This window comes from Lethenteron reissneri, chromosome 33 (assembly GCF_015708825.2).
Source record: "Lethenteron reissneri isolate LAM-NWPU_2019-01 chromosome 33, ASM1570882v1, whole genome shotgun sequence".
NCBI lineage: Eukaryota > Metazoa > Chordata > Hyperoartia > Petromyzontiformes > Petromyzontidae > Lethenteron > Lethenteron reissneri.
This window is the reverse complement of record NC_083811.1, coordinates 6,542,196-6,566,707: the sequence shown is the minus strand read 5'-3', so window position 1 is coordinate 6,566,707 and position 24,512 is coordinate 6,542,196. Positions and strand designations below refer to the sequence as shown.

The 24,512-nt window shown below is 42.6% G+C and overlaps 2 protein-coding genes across 3 annotated transcripts in view; both read left to right on the top strand.

The window, feature by feature from the left end:
- Positions 1–1,767: 1,767 nt before the first annotated feature.
- Positions 1,768–20,092, top strand: LOC133350268 (protein mono-ADP-ribosyltransferase PARP12-like). Of its 2 annotated transcripts, XM_061564431.1 has the most exons (16): positions 1,768–2,361; positions 4,188–4,323; positions 6,259–6,748; positions 6,900–7,037; positions 7,412–7,504; positions 7,655–7,786; positions 8,253–8,333; positions 8,482–8,622; positions 8,830–8,959; positions 9,102–9,264; positions 9,925–10,051; positions 11,217–11,313; positions 14,056–14,137; positions 17,083–17,216; positions 17,390–17,541; positions 17,654–20,092. In XM_061564431.1, exons 1-16 carry the CDS (start codon positions 2,033–2,035, stop codon positions 18,106–18,108), a joined length of 2,880 nt encoding a protein of 959 aa, XP_061420415.1. In that variant the 5' UTR covers positions 1,768–2,032; the 3' UTR covers positions 18,109–20,092. The 2 variants fall into 2 exon arrangements, with proteins under 2 accessions (XP_061420415.1, XP_061420416.1); XM_061564432.1 differs by lacking the exons at positions 6,900–7,037; positions 7,412–7,504.
- A 3,830-nt stretch (positions 20,093–23,922) lies between these two features.
- LOC133350266 (methylosome protein WDR77-like) overlaps positions 23,923–24,512 on the top strand; it is a 58,216-nt gene continuing 57,626 nt past the window's right edge. Inside the window, 1 exon segment of the mRNA XM_061564430.1 lies at positions 23,923–24,064. The gene's annotated coding sequence lies outside the window, so the exon portion shown is untranslated.

Sequence of the window (24,512 nt, the reverse complement as noted above, 5' to 3'; positions counted from 1 at the left end):
TTATTTTATCTTTATACGTGACTTTACCGAAAAAACAAAGAATAATTCCTGTAGTCACGAAAGCTCCAAAATTAAGATTGAACCATAAGACAATTTTGATTAAAGTTATCAGGCTAACTCTGTACTACAACAAACACGAGGCATAGACATGCACACGCTGGGCACACAGACGACACCAACGCCCATACGGTGCAAGTGGCATTTGGGGACGAGGACCTTCATCATCAGCAGATCGTCAGTGACATCATCACCCTGGTATGCACGGATTCCGCGTACGCCGTAGTGACGAACCTGGCACTAGAAATAGACACTCAACTCTCCTCGTCAACAACACCGCCTTGAAATAAAGTATATAATCGACGACGTTTCGGGAAATGGTCATTCACGTGCTTATGAAGGGCGCATGAAGGATCATTACCCGAAACGTCGACGATTGTATGTGTTTTCCTTCAAAGGCCACGGTGTTATTGACAATCGAGTGTGTTGTGAATCGTCAGAACGTGAAGCTGCCTCCATTCAGTTATTACCGCAGAACGATCTCCCCGCAAAGCAACGTGGCGCGAAACGTCAGACATTCCAAAACAACACGCGGTGCGCTATCCAAATCCGAAACACACACACACCGCCGGAGAGTTAGTATGCATTGTATTTATAACAGCCAAACATTTACACAACCATTAATCTTCGATTCTCGAAAGCGAAGGGTACACGGGAGGAGAATTCACATTTTGGCATCTACAGACGCCGATGTTCGATCTTTCTTGCTGGATGTGTCCGTGCTTCGTGGAACAAGGATAAGTGGCCGCCCATAAATGACGTCACGCACCTGGGGGCGGGGGGGTCAGACATTTGTGACGATGTGTGACGAGGAGGGGGGTTGAGAAATGTGACGTCACATCAAAATGCGCAACTTTAAATAAATATAGACAACACATTCTACTTAATTAAGTAGACTTTTTGATAAATGTTTTCTCCTACAACATCAGAGTGCAGCGCCACATTAAATACGCACTACAATGACAATAGTTTAAAGCGATTTAAAGCATGTTTTATTTTGGGGGGGGGGGGCAAAGCTTTGTGACGTCATATTTGAAGGGGGGGTCTGACTTTTTGTGACGAGGGGGGGGGCAGAGCTTTGTGACGTCATATTTGAGGGGGGGGTTTGACTTTTTGTGACGAGGGGGGGGGTCAAAAATCGTCCAAAATCGCGTGACGTCATTTATGGACGGCCCCTAACTCAAATTTCCCTGTACAAGAATACGGGTTGACACGGTACGATGATGCACTCGATTCAAAGTATTACAATTAATTCTAGATTTGAAGCTTTCGTGACTGCAAGGATTCATACTCTTAGATTTTTTCGGTAAAGCCACGTAGGTAAAAAGAAGTAATAAAAATAAATAACTAATAAAAATAATAGAATAATTATTTTATTTCTATTACTTTTATTAGTATTGTATATATTGTATTATTTATATGCTTTTCATTATTTATTTACTATTATTGACTTTTTACCTACGTGACTTTACCGAAAAAACAGTATTACAACTAATCTTTGAAAAGTTTTGCCCACCCCCTCCACGAATTGTCAATCGCACGTGGCCCGGTGCCACTGAAGCGAGAAGCGCGCAGCGCATTTCCCATCAATGATGACACGGGGCGCGAGTTAAATCCGTACAGCGGATAAGCATCGGCGCCCACCCGCGGCCACGCAACGGCTCCCACCGTGGGGGCGGACGGGCGCGGCGCGTATGCGCGCTGGGAATTTCAAAGCGGAACAGAGGGAGTTGTTTGTGAAGCTTTTTCTCATCTTTCTCTATCTCTGTGTTTCGCGTTCGCGCTCGGCTTGCTATCCGGTGGCAGTCACCCACTCCCCTCTCTATCGTCTTGCCCAAGTTCGCCGCACACAACCCGAATGACTGAATGATTTCGGGTGGGTTGTTATCTTTTTAAAGTTAGTTTTCTGGACGTCGCCGTTCGACGGATGGGCGTCTCTCAATAACACAGCCGCCGTCGTCGCCGTCAAGAAGAGATGTTCAGCGGCGCCGGGAAGCCGTTCGAGAGAGCGCTTACCATCCTACACGACAATGGCAGTGAGATGCACCCCGTATCGCTCGCCGGCGAGCTGGACATGCAGCTTGTGCAGCTTGTGCAGGTGCTCCGAGACAAGCCCGACCTGTTCGCATTCGTCGAGGGCAACGGGTTTGAAGCGCCCGGGATGAGGTCCAACTCCGCGGTGCTGGCCGTCACATCGCTGCGTCTTTGCGCCAAGTACCGGGACCCATCCGGCTGCCCCGAGGGTGACAGCTGCCAGAAGCTGCACATGTGCCGCTCCTACGTGCTGGGCAACTGCAAGTTCGGGTAATGTGTGCCCCCATCCCCCTATCTGGGGTGGTCTGAACTCACACGGCGCTCATCAGAACCGGCCCTAGAACCTTTGGGGGCCCTAAGCAAAATTTGGTTGGAGGCCCCTTTGATGTATGATTTTTTTCATCCACAAGCTAGCAGTGACTCTAGGGGTCCTCTGCTGGCCACGGGGCCCTTTGCAATTGCAAGGGTCGCTTAGTGGCTGGGCCGGCTCTGGCGCTCATCAACATGTTTCTACTCTTAGACGTGTTTATCCAGAGGTCTCAACCTCAAGCGTCTCCCCCCAACGTGGGTTCTATCGAGGACCGGCTCTAGCAGTGCTCGGATTTGGGGGGGGGGCAGTTGAGTTATTGCGTGGGTCACGGTGATTGGTGATACAGGTAGTCCCCGACTTACGATGGGGATACGTTACGACCCCATCGTATACCACCCAAGCAAACCCTAACGTTGGCCCGAGGCATCTCCAGGAATCTCGCCAACAAGGTGTATCCGCTCTCCACGTCTCTTCTAAACGTCTCATCCGTAGGGATTTCACATTCGAGGGTTACCTGTAGATATCATACAAACAGCTGTTTCATCTCCATAAGGGTAACACTTCCAGAATTTCTCATTCACAGGGTTCTCACCTCCAAGGATCTCCACCCCACCAACACAAGGGTTATCTCCAGGTGTCTCATCCATAGGGAGCCTCGCCTTCTTTGGGCTTACCTGTAGAGTTCACACGTTCAGGGACGTCGTTGATCAAAGTCTCATCCTCCTGAGACCTCCCAACAGGGGCCACACTTTATGAGGACTGGCCTCCAGGATTCTCGCCTCCAGAGGTATAACCCAAAGGGATCTTGCCAAAAGCCATCTCACGTGGGGTGGCACGTGCCCCCCCCCCCCCCCCCCCAATGATCTGATCAAAATCCCTAATTTCGATCGGATCATTGGGGTTTATTAGTAATAAATTGGCATTTTGCGACCCCCAATGCCACTGTGTAGCATGTTATTATGTGCCAGGGACTCTATGAGATGATAGGACAATAGTCTGAGTCCATAATTGGCGATAAGTAAGGGCAAAGCAGTTTTACGTGACTCAGAATTGTGCGCAGTTGCGTACACAGTACACGGCTTCCCTGAAGGCAAACATCTTCAGCGAGCGCGATGCCGATTACACAACGCGGTTCGAATTCGACCTTCGTTCGATGGCTGCGCAATCGCCACACACACCTCGAATAAAAAGCAAGGGACAAGTCCTTACTAACAATTACTGTATAATTTTTCATTGCTGGAGGGGTTGCCCCTCCCTACCTGAAAATCCTGGCTCCGCCATTGCATCTCACCCACATAAGCCTCAACAGCAGGGCCCTTTTCTTATCTACACGGGTCTCAGCTCCAGTAGTCTCACCTCCACAGATTCGTTTTTCGATCCTACGGTGGCATCACCTTTGTTAAATATCACCGACAGAGGTCTCAACAACGGACCTGACCTAATCACACGTGACTTCAGGTGCTCTCACCCCCAACGTTCTCACCGCCAGAGGTTTCAATTTCAAGAGTTTCGCCTTGATGGATCCTAAACCCAAAGGTTTCATTATGTAGACATTTAATTTGAAGGAGTCTCACCTTTAATAGGTAAATCCTGATTTACGTGGGCCCATGAGTGTTGTAAAGCATGATCTTCATCACTGCATAATTATATAAAACATTACATACAACCCTTTCCTTAATTTTTTGGTTAATAAAAAGTTAAGTTGTAAATGTAATTATACAATAGAGTAATGTGACAGTGACTGTTGTATAAATGTGGTTTTTTCTATTTCCTTATTCTCATGTAGGCCTCGATGCAGATTTTCACATGATTTCAGGGATGAACACAATCGTGACTTGTGTTATGAAAACAAAGTGGAGGGGCTTCCATTTGACAATATTCAAAAGCTGCTCTTACCAAATGACCCTTCTCTCCTCCCTCAGGTATTGTAGCTGCATGTTTCCACTTGCAGATCTATATGGGCGTGACTTTACAATAAAATGTATCGCGCTTTTTTTTTGTGGGGGGGGTACTATGGTACTTGCATACACACACAAGTATATACATAGCCTCTGACTAAATTACCCAGAGTGCACTCAATCTTGTCAGGTCTCAGAAGCTAAGTAGGATTGAGCTTGGATAGTGCTTGGGTTGTGCTTGGATGGGTGACCACTCTGCACGTAGCTTCGTGAACAGGGAGCAATTTGTCATATTTCCAGTGGTGAGATAAAATAGACAGGGTTTTACCAGCCCACACAAACGAATGTGGTGAAGTATGGTCAGACAGTCTCGATGGCCAACATGTGAGAAGGCCTTTTTCCAATTATAGATCGCTAACTGAAAATGATAATTGAGCACATAACAGATGGCATTGCCGTAATGTATCATATGCACTTCGAAATAATGGAAATGCATTTTAACTTGGGAAGCTCCATTCAGTCTGAAGACTTTATAGCAGGGCCCTGCTACATTGGGATGTCTGGCCATTTCCACTAATGTTTGGCTTCTTATGGGATAAATCCAGAGAAAACCCACCACGTAAACATATTTAAGAATGCATATGCTCTCTACTTCCATTTGCTGGTCACAACGGAGCCAGTTGCAACCCGACAAATGACATGGTATTTCCAAACAGGTTCCCATTCAAGTACGAAGCAGGCTCAACTTTGGCACTGCCAATTCAATCCCTGAGATTAAATTTGCAGAGCCAGGGAAATTCCTCCCCATCCTCATCAATCGCCCTAATCGAATTGCGGCCTGATTGTGAACAAATCCATGTTCGACACCCCCCCCCCCCATTGACCAGAGTGGTGAAGAAATAAGATAGTTTTATTTATTTCAGCAGGAAGTGCCCAATTATCTGCGAGGCTCTATTTCAGACGTTATACAGTACATATGTGAGTTGCACAAGCATGGTTACATAGATCGTGATACAGTCCATAAGGCGTGAGAGAAGCCACTATCCAGCAGTGGATTGACAAAACGATGTGTATATGCACTTGAATACATTAATTCCAGCAATGTGAGTCGTTCGCATGCGTATGGTGGGAGACTAATCGATTGGGTGTATTGAGGCCGTAACTTTACATGCCACGTATACACACCCCACACTCTTCTTGGGTCTTTCGGTAAAGTCACGTAGAAGGGAAATAATAAAATAATAAAAATAAAACAATAAAATACAATTCTCACGACGTTTCGGCCACAACGCAAGCAGCCGTCCTCAGGTGAAGAACAGGTCTGTCGGAAAGACAGCGTCTGAATTTTTCCGACAGACCTGTTCTTCACCTGAGGACGGCTGCTTGCGTTGTGGCCGAAACGTCGTGAGAATTGTATTTTATTATGTTTTATTTTTATTATTTTATTATTTCCCTTCTCCGTGACTTTACCGAAAGAACCAAGAAGATGCATCCCTGCAGTCACGAAAGCTTTAAATCGAAAACACCCCACACTGTTGTAGGTGATTGCCGCAGTGCAATGAGGTGTATTTCAGAGATTTGTTTGTTGACAACCCAGTCTAGATATTTTCTTCGTATATTTTGTGGTTGTTTCTTGCCAAAATGTGTTGCTCACGTACTTTGGGTATTTCGTAATGGAATAGCTCTTTACACAGGTGTGTCGGTGACGTGATTTGTATAAATATATATTCAGTTGTAAGAATACGGTACACTGAAACTGTTAATTTGCGTTTATAAGGAGAGTTGTCATCCATACCGTGCGCGGTACAGGTCATTAGAAGGTGTTCCTCAAGGGGGGAAACTAACTTTCATCAGTGAACACAATTTGTGGTAGGAGAGGGAACAAAATTTAATATGCATGTATTGTATTTTAATTGTCATGGTACAATGTGACAATAGAAATGCGTGTGTTTTTTACAGATATGCAATACCTACAAGGTTGCGGGAGGTAATGAGTGTGAATTTAACGAGAAATGTACAAGGCTGCACCTGTGCAAACAGTTTGTTTTAGGCAGTTGTAAATTTGGGGACAATTGCCGACGCAATCATGACTTGAACGATCGAAAGATTCAAATATTGCTGCAGAAGTTCATGCTTACTGCCTACCCTAATAACGAGGTGCTGAAACTACTCTGGAAGAAGGAGCAAATTCACATTGCCACAAGGAGCAGTTCCACTTCTGTAAATACGAAATTTGACAAATTGAGTGACAAACCCTTCAGTTTTGACAAACCCTTCAGTTTTGACAAACCCTTCAGTTCTGTCAAACCCTACAGTTTTGATAAACCCTTCAGTTTTGACAAAGACCCAACCAGGGGCAGAGGAAGAGGCAGAGGAAGAGGCAGAGGGAGAGGAAGAGGAAGATCTCAACCCCCAAGCCATGTGGGTCGTCCGGTACCGCTCAGCACAGGTAAAGCATTGATTGTCACATGGTATTGTTTGTACATGAGACATTTGCTATATGACCTTGAATATTTTTTTAATACAATCAGTCATTGTTGTTTTTCAACACATCTGATAGCTGGGATAACTTCCTGACAATTTAAACTCTTTTGTTTCAGATGAGCAGCAAGCTGGTGCAACAGGTTACTCACCTTCAGTGGGCACTCCTAAGCATGGCAGTGATGGTGATACTGCAATGGAGAATGACAAGGACAATAGCTCTCTATTTCACCTCCTTTCTGAGTGCCATTTAAAAGGTGTGTATGGATTACTGTTGTTTTTAACGTCACGCATAAAAGTAGCACAACATTGAAAATTACGCATCATCCAGTTTATTAACACTGTCTATTTTTAAAATGGTAAGACATTTTCTCAAGGCTTTATTTATGTGGGGTCAAATGCTGACGCAATCATAATGTGAACGATCCGAAAATGCAAATATTGCTGCCGAAGTTCGTGCTTACTGACTAACCTAATGCCATTATGCCAAAACTGCTCTGGAAGAAGGAGCAAATTCACATTGCCACAAGGAGCAGTTCCCTTTTGAAAATACGAAATATGACAATTTAAGTGAAAAGACTTGAGTTTGACAAACCCTACAGTTTTGATAAACCATACAATTTTGACAAAGACCCAACCAGGGGCAGAGGAGGAGGAAGAGATGGAGGAAGAGGAAGATCTCAACCCCCAAGCTATGTGGGTCGCCCGGTACCGCTCAGCACAGGTAAAGCATTGATTGTCATCAGGTATTGTTTGTACATGAGACATTTGATATATGACCTTGAATATTTTTCAATACAATCAATCATTGTTGTTTTTCAACACATCTGATAGCTGGGATACCTTCCTGACTATTTAAATTATTTTGTTTCAGATGATCAGCAAGCTGGTGCAACAGGTTACTCACTTTCAATGGGTATTGCTCCGCATGGGAGTGATGGTGATACTGCAATGGAAAATAAGAACACAATGTCTTATCACCTCCTTTCTGAGTACCATTTAAAAGGTTTGTTTTGATTGCTATTTATTGTATTATCACCTCCTTTCTGAGTGCCATTAAAAGGTTTGTTTTGATTGCTATTTGTTGTTTTTAATAGAACACGTCAAAGTACCACAACATTTACAATTATTCATCCAGTTGATTAATACTGGCTATTTGAAAATGGTAAAGCATTTTATGAAAGTTTTATTTACGTGGGGTTACATGCAGATGCAATCATAACTTGAACGATCGAAATATGCAATTATTGCTGCAGAAGTTCATGCTTACTGCCTAACCTAATGACGTGGTGCTGAAACTACTCTGGAAGAAGGAGAAAATTCACATTGCCACAAGGAGCAGTTCCATTTTTAAAATACTAAATCTGACAATTTGAGTGAAAAGACTGACTTTGAAAAACCCTACAGTTTTGATAAAACATACAATTTTGACAAACTATTCAATTTTGACAAACTATTCAATTTTGCCAAAGATCCAACCAGGGGAAGATACGGAGGGATAGGAAGATCCCAACCACCAAGCCATGTGGTTCGTCCAGTACCGCTCAGCACAGGTAAAAGCACTGATTGCCGTATGGTATTGTTCATACATAAGATATTTGTTACATGACCTTGTATATTTTTCAATAAATGATATTGTTATTTTTCAACACATCTGATAGCTGGGATAACTTCCTGACAATTTAAACTCTTTTGTTTCAGATAAGCAGCAAGCTGGTGCAACAGGTTACACACCTTCAGTGGGCTCTTCTAAGCATGGCAGTGATGGTGACACTGCAATGGAGAATGACAATGAAGAAGAGATCTGTCTATATCACCTCCTTTCTGAGTGCCAGTTTAAAGGTTTGTTTTGATTACTATTTATTGTTTTTAAAGGGACACATTTAAAATTACTCATCGTCCAATGTATTAATAAATCTATTTTAAAATGGCAAAACATTTTCTCAAAGCTTTATTTAATTGAAAATAGTAATAACAATGCATGCAATTAAAGTGTTTTTTTGTCACCTTCCCACCTGTGATACACAAACTATCCATTCACACATGCAGAGCGTTGCCTTAAAAGCCATGCAAAGCTACCATATCGATGGCAGAAGAGGGGAAAATTAGCTCGCATATGGGAAGACATACCCGACATGGAGACGATTGAAAAGCAGTACTGTGACCCTACCAATGTCAGGTGATGCTTCATGTACCCGTTGTAAATAAGCTGTTGTGAGTGTGATGATTGTACTCTTATATCGCAATGCTTATTGTTGTCCTAAATGTATCAAAGAAAATGAATACCTCCACCTCATGTGCTGTGTGCTTTTCTGGAACAGCTGGAATTCTGTTGATTTTGTAAGAATGACTATGGATAACAATGCAGTGCGACGCCTTTCCACGGCAAATGCGGTCACCAAACCAGACAACTTCCTGCTTACCACAAAATGGATATGGTACTGGCAAGAAGATGTGGGGAAATGGATCACATATGGATCACAGGTGTGCAAAGTCACTTGTCTGTGCTACTACACAACATCGAACACATTTAGGACAGTAAGCTGCAATTTTGAAAAGGAATATGGCAGATCATGAAAGGAGACAATGAGTAACTGGTTGAAATCACAACAAGCATCAACCTGCATCATTTAACGCTTATAACTCAAAATATAGAAGTGGTACAAGGACAAGCAATACACCAAAATTAAGCAAAAATAAATCCCTTTTTGCAAAATGGAAATTAGTTTTTTAAAGGGTGTGACCTGACCTGGACTAAGGGCAAATATGTTTAAAGGAGAAAACTAGCAGCTCGGTTACCTCCGCCGCACTGCCGAGTCACAAACCAAAAGTTAATGAGTGACTATTGGAGACAACGCAAAGGGAGACGATAGGAATTGCATCCTATTTATTTTCCAGTTGCTGACATGGTTGCTATAGCAAGATGGTCCTGAAGGCACTGATGAAGTCATTTGCATATGTCGAGTTATTTAAATTCAGATTGTGAGTGGGTGGTAAAGGAAGCAATTAATTGTAGCCACCGTTTAAATCTTTTTTTTTTAGAGCATGTAAAAAAATATTTTCTCCATACATTTGTATTCATCATAACCATGTACATTTTAATTGCATTGGCGTTTTAAAGTTTTGTATTTTCTCTATGTGGAGGCCACCACAAATGAAAAGGCGAAATCTGAAGTTTCATCGGGAGATCTGGAGAAGGCCTATGAAAAGGACAAGAAAGGAGGTTTAACTATTTCCGCTGGGCGCTTCTTGTACCACATCAATTTTACAGGTTTGTTGATTTTTCAAGCACTATATCACCACAAATGCATTTTAAATGTCAAGCGCCAGGAGAAAGATACATAAGTACAATAATTATATTTCGCTCCAGATTCAATAAAAATTTTGTTATTTGATCTAAATTGTATTGAATGACCACAAAATAGTATGTAATCATTTAAACAGAAACTTGGAAAGCAAGGTTACAAAAAACTGGTCATTGCTTTATAAGGAAATCTTAAAGTATATTTTGAACCTGCTACTGGCATACACTGTTATTCCTTTAATAATGACGTGACATTCTCATTTTTCTACATCTATAAATCATTCCAGTAGCTGCCTAATATATGATTCATAATAATTTGATTCAGGAAGCTGGCGGACTATATCAAAGAAAATATTATTGTGTGCACCAATATGTGCAACAGATCATGTGGGAATTAACTTTTTTCATTTTGCATAGTGCAAAATAGGAAGCTGTTGTTACTATACTATAATCACCCAGAAATGTCTGTCTGTCCCGCGCATAACGTCACTCCACATGAGGTCCCCCCCCCACCATTAATATTCATGAGTGGGTGGATTTTTTGCACTAACGCAGAGGAAGCAAAGTCGATTCAAATATGACGTTTCTTTACAGAAAGTGATGGTAAAAAATAAATCTACGCAGCACAATGCTACATCCGTGCCTGACGTCACTGCAAAAGAGCCCCCCCCCCCTTCATTAATATTCATTCCCGCGTGGAAATTTACACTAACGCACAAGGTCACGCACTTCACATGCCGCACCCCTCCCCTCATTAATAATCATGAGCGGGTGACGTCACTCCACATGGGGCAACCCCCCCTCATTAATAATCATGAGCTGAACAATTTTTCTATTGAATATTTCAGATTTACTGCAATATACACCCGTCCTTGGACGGGCAAAAAAAGCTAGTACTTTAATGATTGCCTGGAAAGATGTCATTTAGTTAATATATAAGTTTGTTGTGTGTTTACGTCCCAAGTGGCATGTTCATATATTGTTCCAGCCGTTCTATTTTCAATAATGATTAAGTGAACTGTACCAGTCCCAGCATATTAACTTTCCTGAATGTTGTAAAACAATTTGGGTACAAGGGTTAGGAGGTGTTTTCATCCAATGCGTTTGACCTTAGTGTTGTTTGTCATGACAGAAATGATGCAGACAAACATGACGGTGGGTACCAGGAGAGATGTGAGGAGGAGGCCTCTCTTCGTGTCAAGACATGATGTGGAAGCAGCAAGAGAGCGGTATACACTTTACATTTAATTTATATTTTCAAAACAAATACAGCATAGTATTAGCACCAGGTTATACTGCATCCATATGACCGAAATAAACATATTAAGACAAAAAGGGACCCCTTTAGGAAACAGTTAAGAAGCACTTGTAAGGAAAGGAAATGGGGATAAATAGAGTAGGAAGAGATAGAAAGAGTAGTACACACTTGAATATTAGAACCTTATGGTGGGACCCCGGGGTCCCATAAGCCCCCGGCTCTTGCATAAACATTAGATTATAATGTAAACAAAAACTTTGCTCTTTTTCACCAATGGGTTTGGAGGATGGTGACAAGTGTTTGACTTGCATCCCACTGGGATTTTTGCACAGCGTTGGTGTACGGTGATTTTTTTCTGGAAGACTTGGCAGTTTTCTTCCTGGATATTGTGTTTGCGCAAAATCACTTTAAGATGTTTTCTTGTTCATGTTTTTGTTTTTTGTTTGTTTCGGTTGCACCCGTTTCAAGAGCAGAATGGCTCACAGGACTATACCGAATAAATTAAAACTGAAACTGAAAACTGAAGTGTTGTCTTGTTAAACTATGCCTTTAAAACTGAAAACTACTTACCTGCAGGACCTCTTTAAATACACTATTGAAAACATAATTTACACCCCTCAGTCAATCATCGTGTTTCTCAGTGTGGATTTGTGAACACACTTTGTAAACAGTACATAAAATAGTACGCGTTTTCAATGCGCTGATCATATTGTAACAGTCGTTTATACCAATGTTACTCGACAGAATAGTGAGTTGCCGCTCCTCTTATCCGCATTGATACGAGCAGAATGTGGGGACTATGGCTTAACCGCAAAAAAACCCTATCTGCACAGATGAATACGGACAAGAGAAGTATTATCAAACAGGAGGAATTAATGGTGCGACGCATGTAATCTGTTAAATATCTGCAGGTAATATGATTGCCATTGATTGACCCTGGCTGCAGACATTTGTAGGTCACAAATAATAATGAAGATAAGAGCAGTTTCACTGTATTATGCATACTGTTATGACAAATAAAGGACCTAAGTCGTGTAGGCAGTTAGAGCCGCTTTGGATAAGACTTATGATCCTGCCCAGCTCTTCTGCGCATTTGTCCTCGCTGCGCTTGGACGACATGACAACAGAATGATCCGCGCCAGGTGGGTCGCAGAGTTTATGTGCCAAATTGTATTAATTAATTACGATTTTGACTTACGTTTATTGGAGTCCCCGGGGTCCCGCCATAAGGTTCATTTGTACATCTTAAAAAAATCCCTGTGGCTTGCATATAATTTTGGCTGAGTTGAGCTATTTTATGATAGAATTTGACATGTTATATATACCGTGTTTTCCCGCATATAACCCGCGGGGTATACCACTTTTTACAAACAAAACAAGACCCTGCGGGGTATATGGAGGTGCGGGCTATCCTAAACATATTTTAAGTGTGACATGTCATAACTCGTTAAATTTTTTCATGGTAGGACTATCCACTATGCAACACTTACCTTTGACTAAAGCACTGATGAATAAACCACTAACACGAAAATTGCACATGTTATCACGTTTTAAATTATTCAAATTGTACAATGAAACGAAAGTGGGCGCACTTTGTTTACCGTAATACTTTCAGTGGCTGTAGGGGGGTGCGAAAGTTTAAGCTGAGGCTATGGATTGCACAATGGGAAGGGCCTTAACAAGCGTCTACCAGACGCGGAATCATAATTGCTGAGTCCCTTAGGCCGCTGCTATTGGCTGAGCACTATACAGTCGCGACCATGAGCTTTGTTTCAAACTTCCAATGGCTTTGTTGCCAGAAGGCAATGGCGTTACCGTAGTGCCGCTATTGTCTGCGCAGTGCGCAATCTACCAGTGCTAAAACTGTACAGGGGTAACTACCGGTCATATGATGAGGTCGAATGCTGGTAAGCCTAAAAGTACGCTTACTTATCTACCAGTTATTTGTTACTTATTTATTGGATATTTACTTTTGTTACTTATTTACTGTTTTAAGTTCACTCGTTTCCGGTTAGTTTGTTTTCTTTGTGCACGTTATGATTTTAATGTTAACAATTGATAGTGGAATGTATTACAAATGTAAACTTCGTATTAATATGATGGAATTAAGCTGTGGTAATAACGTTAAATATATGAATGCATGCGGGGTATATGGAGGTGCGGGCTATCTGAAATTAGTTTTACACAAAACGCTATTTTTTCGGGGTATATGCGTCTGCGGGTTATATGCGTATGCGGGCTATATGCGGGAAAATACGTTAGATTTATCAATGAGTGTACTTAATTGAAGTTCATAATATAGGTTTTTTTGGATTAGATCACGGAAATATAAATGTCTCGTTAAACCCGTCACAACCCGACACAGCCAATTAGTAAGGTTTGTTCACGTAAACAGAACATGCCAATTCGTTACTAGTACAGCACACCGGTGTGTTGAAGAGCAAATCCACAACATTTACAATGTGAGTATGACGTTTCGCATGTAATTGAAGTTATGTCATGATGCTATATTGGAAAAAGGTAAATTATCACTTCAATATTGCATTGGAGTTATTTTTTTACGTACTAATATTTCTAATAAAGTTAAAATCCTATATTACAATTGCACAAAATAGTAGATAATAGGATGGCCAATATTTTCATCGCATATTGATGAGTTTCATTGAAACAATTTTTGCTCTTTGCTGTTCTGCGCACAATTTTTCCCAATCAGGTATAAACATCTGCGCAGTGTTGGGGTGGACAATATTCCCACCCACTGGGACAGCTCTTCTCTCTCCGAAATCAGCACATCGGTAATGTGTGGCTTTTGGACTGAAAAACACTACTACTTTATTCCCCAGATTATAAGATCCGCTCCGATTAGCATGGTTGGCTACGTACGGTGCAAAAGAAGTTCTACATACGTACAAGTTATCAAAATTTGTTCACATCCACATACCAGATCATAAAATACACCTCTAACTTTTCCTTTAATATACAGGGGAAAAGAGCATGTCATAATCTGTATACGGTATTTTTTATGCCAAGCAGTGTACAATGTAAAAAAATAATTTTTCAATGCTCTGTAAGTGCTATACCTACTATAATCACCCAGGAATGTCTGTCCTTAACGCTCGTGACATCACTCCACATCGACCAGCCCCCCTCAATAATAATCAGGAGCAGGTGACGTCCTCCAAATGGACACCCCCCCCCCCCCCCCCCCATTATTATGACCTACTATAATGAGCCAAGAATGTCTGTGTGCAACGCTCGTGACGTCATTCAACGTCAACCAGCCCCCCTCATTAATAATCATGAACAGGTTATGTCCTCCACGTGGACCCCCCCCCCCCCTCAATAATAATGAGCAGGTGACATCACTCCATATCGAACAGCCCCCCTCATTAATAATCATTATAAGGTGACGTCCTCCAAATGGACACCCCCCCCCCCATTAATAATAATTAGCGGGTGATGTCACTCCACATGGGGGGGCGAGGCGCCTCCACCCCCCTCCTTGGCGTCAACTTACAACCCTCACTACAAAGGCAGAACCCTCACGTCACACGATCTCCATAACGCTACTGAGACATAGAAGTAAAAAGGACGTCATGATGAACAAGAGATTATAACCGTTAAATGTAATAGGTCTGTGTCACCGCGCCCTTACAAATTGCACTCGCATTAATGCAATATCACGTCGCGGTCTGCTTTTCGCTTGCAAGTTTCAGATTTACTGCAATACACCCGTCCTTGGTCGGGCAAAAGGCTAGTAATAATATATTTGAATTGTTCATCTGAATGTTTTGCTCATTTGAAGGAAAGATATGAATCAATTCACGTAATGGCCCACCATATAAATTGAGTTCACAACAGTTACACTGGGGGTCCTGATTGTGGACGTTAAGATACGTTCCTCAAAATCTAAACTCGTTCCACGCTCTGGCCCACACCAGTAATCCCTATTCACACACATAAGTAGGCTCTGCACATGCACCACAGCTTCTCTTGTTACGTCTGCCCGCTCCGACTTTAGTATTTACATTTTCTGGGACCCGTTACTCTGACATTTCTGTAGCTCCTTCAGATAAATGTATTATTAATGTTCGCTGGTAGGCCTCACAATTTTAATGTGCCATGTTGGCCAACGTTTGGCATGTTTTCCTTCTTCACGTGCTTGGGCCAGCATAAGATACTGTCTCAGCAGGACTTGTGGTTCTGGAGGCCTTCGCATGAGTACTGATTTGTTATGACAAGAGCATGGCAGTAGCGATGCTCAGGCATCATGGTTTGCCTTGGCACGGTCTTTTAGAGAGGGAGATATGTGCGCTTCTGATGTGAGCAGAGGAAAATCAGGTCTTCCTCACAGCCAAGCATCTCGTTAAGATCCAGAATACCACACTTGGACCTAGGGAATTGTATTTCCATGAAGATGTGTTTGTCAGCCTGATGAAAATATTTAAAAGAGAACGGGTTCAAATGTTGAGGACCATATCAATGGCTGCTTCAGGAACCAAGCATAACTTTTGTGACGAAGGCCTCGTCTTGATTCTATAACTGTTTTTGTCTTGCCTCACGGCAAATATGGAGCGTACGGTTACAGGAAGTTCCTGTTTTTTGATGCTAATGTTGGTCACGTGACCAGGAAGTGACGATGTTAGATTTCCACTGTACCACGCGGGCGTCAGCCATTACACAGATAAGTCAAGATAGCGGCACGCATCGCATCTCAGTGAGACCACAGCCGCACTTGTCCATTGTGGGAACTTAAGAAGCATTATCTGTAAGTTGTTTATATTCCTATAATATTGGAAATGCTGTTGTAATGTTGGAATGACCGTTATAGCAATGTAAATGCCTTTATGGTGCCGTTAAGTTGTTGTAGTAAATACGAGGCCTAGTTAGTAACGAAGCCTGTGACTTTCCTTATTGTGGATGTTACTTGTGATTTAGTAGGTCGAGTCAGACTTGTGCCTATGTTGCGATCCTGAGAGTGATGACGAAGTATCTCATCTACAGTTTAGTGTTAAGTGTAATGCTGTACATTTGGGGTGCAGTGGGATGAATACACTGTGCCTGTATGCAATGCACCAGCTTGTGCCTTTGTCTAGTTGTTCAGGGGTAATGTGGGGGCCTGGTCCTTCCAGGATCTATTGTTATCTGAGACAATGTTCTGATGCTGTGGTGTTCATTGTGTGGGTGTTTCCGAATTATAACAGATGCTGTATCTGTGTTTTCTCACCAGTTTTATCTGTTACAATCAATAAATGACGATCGGAGTTGGACGGTCATCCTGGCTTCGAGGGTTTATTGAACACATGGTTGTCTACTCGACTAGCGGTGCAACGCAGCGCACAGCGAGGCCGAGATAGTTTTAATAATTTCTTTACAACCGGGTATCACTGAGATTTCATGGGAAGACTTCCTTCGATTTAGTGGATTATTATATTCAAATGTATTTTCATAAAGTTAAATGAAAGTACTAACGTGGTATTTTGTTCACTTGATTGGATGATAAAGAATATATGTACTGTAATTCATTCTCATTCTACTGCTTTCCAAATGGGAACTGTCTCAAATGTTGTGAAATGTGAATCTGCTGTGTAGACGTATGTGCACAGTATATGTTTAATGGAAGTCCAGTCACTCGTGTTAATAACATAGAGCGTAACAACGAGGAGTTTGTCAATATATTCTTAAATCCAAAAGTATTTTTTTTATCTTATGCTGTTTGTATGTTTTGCTTTTTTTGTAGCTTGTTCGTGTTGGGAAGTTGTCAGCAGAGTACAAGGAGGTGGAATCATTGTTCAGAAGCACAGTCGACCAGTCTTTTGCTATCATCAGCATAAAAAGAGTTCAGAACTTGGAGCTGTGGGATGCTTTCCAGAGGTACGTTGTTGAAGGTTTTCAGTATTTAAAAAAGTAAAATAACTAAAAGACCAGCGTGCAACCAAAAATATAAACATCTAAAACTTCTAAATGCATGCTTGTTGACATGTAGACATCTTAGTATGTTAATGAATATAATTGAAAACTAATTTAGTATGATTTTGGCCTATCAGGAAGCGAGAGTGGATGCGGAAGAAGAATGGCGGGATTGAGATGGAGGAGCGCAAGCTGTTCCATGGCACAAGCCCTGAAATGGTGACAGCCATCTGCCAGCAAAACTTTGACTGGCGTTTGTGTGGTACCCATGGCACAGCCTACGGCAAAGGTACTACTTCAGACTGCCAATGTGACTCTGCTTTTTTTTATATCGCATAAAAATTAAACAAAAAACCTAACCCATGCCAACATGCTCCATTGGGTTTTTTTTCTTGTTACAGGAAGTTATTTTGCACGTGATGCTTCTTATTCTCATCACTACGCTGTTGCAAGGATCACGAAAGCACAGCCACCAGTACAAGTACAGGTACCGATTCAGACAAAGAAAGAGCCAGAAAAGGGGTTTTTTTCTTCCATTTTAAAAGTATTTGGGATTTCCACTTCAGATGACTCGACAGCAAGAACCTCAATAAGCGTCGCAGTACCAACTAGCAAGCCTGTAAAAATGGTTATGTTTCTCGCACGAGTGCTGGTGGGCCGCTACACTCGAGGCGATCCCAGCTACCGGAGGCCTCCTGAGCTAAAAACGTCCGTTTCAACATCCGCCGGATCATCGGTGCCATCGTCGTTAGTTCTCTACGACAGCTGTGTAGACACCGAGGTCAATCCCAATATCTTTGTGGTGTTTGAGAAAGATCAGGTGTATCCGGAATATGTCATTGAATACATGTCCTAGATTTTAAAAAGGCTGCTTTTTAGGACTAATATGTCCAGCAAGAGGCACCTTTTGGAGTGAGTTGAGTAAAATGTGGTTTTGTCTATAATTGAGCATTTAATCATCATTTCAGTTAATCTAAGTACTAAAATGGAAACGTTTCTGATACTTTATTATATTTAAATGTTATAATAAAAAAGTCAGTTAAGATCACTTCCATATGTAGTTTGAGTATTGATCAAATTTTAATCCTGTATTAGGAGCCTTGATAATATTTTTTTTTATCACTCAGTTATTGATGATGCTCTTGCTCAACTTAGTGACTTTTTTTACCAAATTCACCTGTAAAATATTTTAGTTGCCACACAGATGAGTGTGAAACAGCTAAATGATTATGCTTACTTAAATGTAATCAAATATTACCATTATTATGGAATACTTTTGCTCGTTAAACAAAACATTAAGGCATGTTTATTTTACGAGGTGAGTGTCATATACGTTTTTTTAATGCTTAAAATTATGTGGCCATTCAAATAATATTACAAGAGCCAACACAATAATTGTTTTCTTGATTAAACACATTTTTGGGATGCATGTCAACACTACCAGTATCTATTGGACTGTAGGAGTTAAATTACCTTCATGCTCTATACAATCACCATTGTATGTCTTTATAACAGACAACTGAGCTTTGAACTGCTTTTAGAAGTACAGAACTAAGGGCAATATGAAGTCAAACTAAATATTTCGCTCCTGTAATTCAGGCCTGACTAGGACTAAATTATCCTTATGGCGGTATCCCGGGGTACCAAATGATACAAAATGGCCGAGGCAATTAAATATTTTATTTCTGGGACACTATTTTTTCCAGGGGTGTACTTAACTCCGCGACTGGGGTACCAATAAATCCGAAAGCAGTGCTACTCCGCGATGTCAAAACGCCAAACAGCATAAAAAATCAGTTTTCGAAAAATTCAACTTTGAATAGTGCATCATGTACAGCTCGTCGAGATGACTGTCGCATCGCCGACTATCAACAGACTAAAAATTACTGCATTACGGACATTATGCGAGAGCCCGGAGTACTGCCATAAGGTTCAAAAGTTTATACTGTGTTTTTTGTGGAGCTGCCCAATAATTTTGAAATAAAGTGAATCATTGAAATCAATAAACATCAATGTGAGCTGACCACAACTCGGATAGAAAGTGAATGTGCAGTGGTATTGGTGTATACGATATTGAATAGGAAGGATTTTCATTTATTCAGTGCTTAAATGCCTTAAATATCAAAGAATGTTGCTTGAAAAATTTCCATGAGAGAATAGAATATCGAGGCAAAAAGGGAAAAGATGAATGGGAAAAGAGAAAAAAATAACTTCAAGAACATCACAAATGAAGGGATAAACGATTACCTGTACAGACACACTGGGTCACAACGGTCAACGTAAACCTGAGCATCAGGAGACGACAGGACAAAATAGCCAACCCAGTCCACCAGCCAGTAACCTAATCGGCACCATCCATCCTTGCCAAACCAAGGACGAATCCCACAGCTCCCAAAAAAGCCAGAAACCCCTCCCAAGACTATTATAACAGGCACGTTTTTTTATGTTTACGTGTTAAGCTTTTAAGAATATATTGTTTTAAGCTAATCTTTTGCACAATTGTGTGAATAATCTTTTGTCAATCTGCTGCTGAATGAAGGCCTCCCCATACGGTGTCATTCATGGGAAGGCCTTCATCTGGCACTGGATTGACAAAGAGCGTTTATGATGACTACATTTTATGTACATTACACGGATTTTATGTATTATTTTGCATTTTTTAAGAAATATATTTTGGTCATGAGATTTTTGCAAACTTGGAATTGTCATGTTATCCTTCACAATGAATGTTGCTACAATTGTAAATTTAAGATAATGTGGAACAAAAAAAATACCCATACATTTTGGGAATCTGTTCGTATTTGCATAAGCGAATGCAGTAAACCAAAATACAGATACAATGGTTTACTTGCCTGTGTATTTTTTGTGATTCTTTTGAGTGTTATCTTGCTAGTTATGACATTTATAGGAATGCAATACATGTAGGGGGTGTGGGTTGCAAGCATATCATCTTAACCCACGAAAATCTAGAGACCCAGTGAGCTCATGGAAGTATTTACCCTTGATATTAGAACACCCTTTGAATTGAGCTACTTTATGTAGACTAAAGCCGTCGCCACTCATTTACAACTGAGCTGTAAGATTTCCATAGGAATTCTTACAATGTGAGTTTTTTTTTTGTCGCGTTGCATATTTCAGAACATGTGGAGTGTTGCCCCAGATAGTGATGAGTCAATCTTGTGGCAACCACACAGCCCTCTCAGAATCGCGTTTTCGGTTTTAAATACTGTATGTTACGAGTTCAACAGCACGATAACACAACACGGGTTGTCGTATCTGACTCCGGCACACTAACTGAATCAAGCACACACAGAGCTTTCTCTGGACACTACTAATTACACTGTTTTGGCTCTGATCGTGTAAGCCAGATTATTCTTTCGCACTCTGTTGCACATAACAAAGCCAGTCTGCTGTTCAGCTGTTTTCTAACCCCCACTCCTTAATGGCTCTGTACATGTCCTTATATGCTCTCATGGGCTCGATTGCATACCTGTCAACCCCTTATCAGTGCCTACCTTATTACAGACCAATTGAGACCTTATTGGTCACCCCGTGCCCTTATAAATCTCATTGTTTATCCTGCAAAGTCACATCACAAGGGAGAAACACAAATAGACATTAAAAAAAAATTGCCCGTATTTAAACTGCTGTACGCCGAATGGACCTGAAAACTCAATTTCCCTGTACAATAATACAGGTGGTCGTGTAGTGGGTTCTTAACGCTTCTTTATTACAGGTTAACACGATACAGTATTTACACTTGAAGGGGTAACGGCCCCTTCACCCCCTGCTAGCTGGGGAGATATTCCCTCGGCTAACTCACCTTAGCTTCTAGCTATGGTCGAATGTCCTCTGGCTAAGAGGGTCCTAAGGGAGGCTAGCTGACCTGACCCTGGTCACAGTACAGGTCTCGACCACCAGCCACACAGGCCCGGCCCTGATAAGGACGTCGGGCTCCAAGGTTTCCCGGGTCGCACCACTGGCTCGCTCTGCCCAGTCTTGAGAAGGATAGCGGGTCAGAGGAGTCCCAGGGTCCTAGATAGCCGGTCTTCAGTCTTCACTGGCTCTTCTCTCTTCAGCTGGCACAACTGCCCCAAACCCTCCCGGGTCCGGCCTTTTATCCTGCTCCGTGGCTTGCTCCGCCCTAGCCACGCTCCCCTTCCCGAACCTTCCACCAGGTTCTGGAAGAGTGACATCATTCCAATTCCCCTGGTCCTGGCTCACCCCGTCGACTGCCTCCTACCGGTAAGTAGTAGCTATCCCCCAGAGACGGCGTGCATTCGGCCAATAACATCGTTACAGACGTATGGGGTGATAGGTATGCGATAAAATTTTGACTTTAAACTTTAGTGACTGCAGGAAAACTTATTCTTTGGTTCTTTCGGTAAAGTGACGAAATAGAAAAATAAAAAGTGAATTAAAAAATAATAAACAAAAAAACACTAATGTCGACTGGAGCCTGGTTCTTAATCGGAGTAAGTGTACTGGCAGTCTAAAATGTAGACTGTAGCAATGGTTAGTAGGCTGGGTGAGTGTACTGGCAGTCTATAATGTAGACTGTAGCCTGGTTCTTAACCTTGGTGAGCGTATTGGCAATCGATAATGTAGATTGTAGCAATGGTTATTAAACTGAGTGAGCATACTAGCAGTCTTTAATGTAGACTTATTCGTTGGTTCTTTCGGTAATAAAAATAAAAAAATAAAACCACGACGTTTCGATTGCTTGTGTTGTGATCGAAACGTCATGGTTTTTGTTTTTTATGGCCACCAACATTTTTTGCAATAGTGATGCGCACCACACAAGTCAATCTGTGACCCACAGACATGGAACTGCATCACAGCACACTTAACAGGAAAATAAAAACTCCTACACATTCGTCAATAGCATGGCCTTGAAATAAAACATAACACTGATGCACACGAAGAGGGATAATAAAGACAATTGATAGTGCACACTACATTGCATAATGCAGGCCTGCCTGCAATAATGCTCTCCATTCTGCACTGCACATCATCTTGTTTTCGAATTGCCCCTTATTTTTTGTTGTACAAAACAGCACTTTGTTTTGCCAATATTATTCTTTTGCATATGGCCCTGCATCTAGCAACGAAGATTTTTTTTAAACACCTTGGGATGATCACCCAAACCAAGCCGCATATCCACGACTGTTATTCACCGCAACTCGGTAAACGTCCCAGCAACGTTGAGCCAACCAACGTTCCATGTTAACTGGGTACATGTATAAAATCAGATGCAAATTAATAATTAGCGGTTCGTACAAAATTATTTTGAGGTGTTCTAATTTTGACAGCAATTACAACTGTCACGATTAATTTACGCATCTTTAAATCGTAGCTCGTCTCATTTAAATACCGCCCATTTACTGTTCACGCCGTAAACACAGCACTAGTCGACAACACCGTGGCCTTAAAATAAACATTGTAAAGAACACATGATTAGAATTAGAACACATTCCTGCGGAGGGAGCTGGTAGGAACGTTGGGTTGCTCGGTCAATGATCAGGGTCAACGGCGGCGTGGTGTATTCCGCAAATATGCCCGACTGTGAGGGCGGGCACAAGCCGGCGTGAGTAGGTTAAACGTTGAGTTTTATAAGGGCACCACGGGGTGACCAGCCCCTCCCCACCCAGCCCCACCCCTCCCAGCCCCTCCCCACCTAGCCCCACCCCCCACCCAGCCTCACCCCTCCCAGCCCCTCCCCACCCAGCCCCACCCCGCCCAACCCTCGCCCAGCCCCACCCTTCCCACCCAGCCCCTCCCCTTCCCACCCAGCCCCTCCCCACCCAGCCCCTCCCCAACCAGCCCCACCCCTCCCACCCGCCACCCAGCCCCACCCTTCCCACCCAGCCCCTCCCCTCCCCACCCAGCCCCTCCCTGCACGACGGACGGACACAATAATCCCCTGTGGGCTGGTGTAACCAGGAGGTTCCTACCAGTATCATTAATTACATTTATATCGCGCTTTTCATGAAGGGTCTCAAAGCGATGTACAGGACACAGCAACAGTAGACACTCAGCATAAAAATATAAATACATGAAGGGCTATATCCCTTAATAGGTACATGAAGATGGGCCATTGCCTGAAACGTCGTCTATTATACATAAAAAAATTAATGAAGGGCGTGTTGAGTTTTGTTGTTTGTTAATTATGTTTTGTGCACGACTGCCAACACAGCCGCACCAATATCACCAGCAGGTGATTTACTCAACCAAATGTGTACTTATATAACTTGTTTATTTAGGGTGGTTCGCTTATCCTTCCAATATGGCACTTTGCACCCCCATCGGGTTTCGTATTGTTTGCTGGTGTTACTTTTCTGACCACCCCGGACTGGACATGTGTGAAAGAGCTTTGTAGCTCTTCGGATTCATTCCGCGTAGAGGAATAAAACAAATCGATTTCCCTACGCAAGATGGCCGCCTAATAGCCATTACAATTTTATGTACAGTGACTCGATTACATTTCGTAAACAGTACTTTGCACCCCCATCAGTTTTTTACACATTGCTTGCTGTTGTAACTTTCTAATCAGCCCTCTTACTGGACGTTTGTAAAACAAACAAAAAACGAGCTTTGGAGCACATCGCATTCCTCAAGCGTCAAGAAAGATTCAAACTTTAACTTCCCTACGCAAGATGGCCGCCAGACATCCCTTCGCGTGACGTCACGGAGGAGCACGTGGTCCCAAGTCGTCGGAGCAGCAGCAGCCAAACACGTGCGTGGTGCCTCCTCGTGTACCGCGTCGCTCTTCGTGGGTGTCACTCGCCGACAGCACTCGCCCCTACAGTCTGGTAAGGCTACACGGGGGATCTTTGTCTTGTGCTCGTCCCGCGTGTACCCTGCCGGCCTTCGTGGGTGTCACTCGTCGACAGCACTCGCCCCTACAGTCTGGTAAGGCTACACGGGGGATCTTTGTCTTGTGCTCGTCCCGCGTGTACCCTGCCGGCCTTCGTGGGTGTCACTCGTCGACAGCACTCGCCCCTACAGTCTGGTAAGGCTACACGGGGGATCTTTGTCTTGTGCTCGTCCCGCGTATTACCCTGCCGGCCTTCGTGGGTGTCACTCGCCGACAGCACTCGCCCCTACAGTCTGGTAAGGCTACACGGGGGATCTTTGTCTTGTGCTCGTCCCGCGTGTACCCTGCCGGCCTTCGTGGGTGTCACTCGTCGACAGCACTCGCCCCTACAGTCTGGTAAGGCTACACGGGGGATCTTTGTCTTGTGCTCGTCCCGCGTGTAC

Coding starts and splice junctions, on each gene's coding strand:
- LOC133350268 (XM_061564431.1), top strand. CDS start 2,033: ATGTTCAGCGGCGCCGGGAAGCCGTTCGAGAGAGCGCTTACCATCCTA. Junction 2,362..4,187: donor CTGGGCAACTGCAAGTTCGG/GTAATGTGTGCC, acceptor ATTCTCATGTAG/GCCTCGATGCAGATTTTCAC. Junction 14,138..17,082: donor TCTCCGAAATCAGCACATCG/GTAATGTGTGGC, acceptor CTTTTTTTGTAG/CTTGTTCGTGTTGGGAAGTT.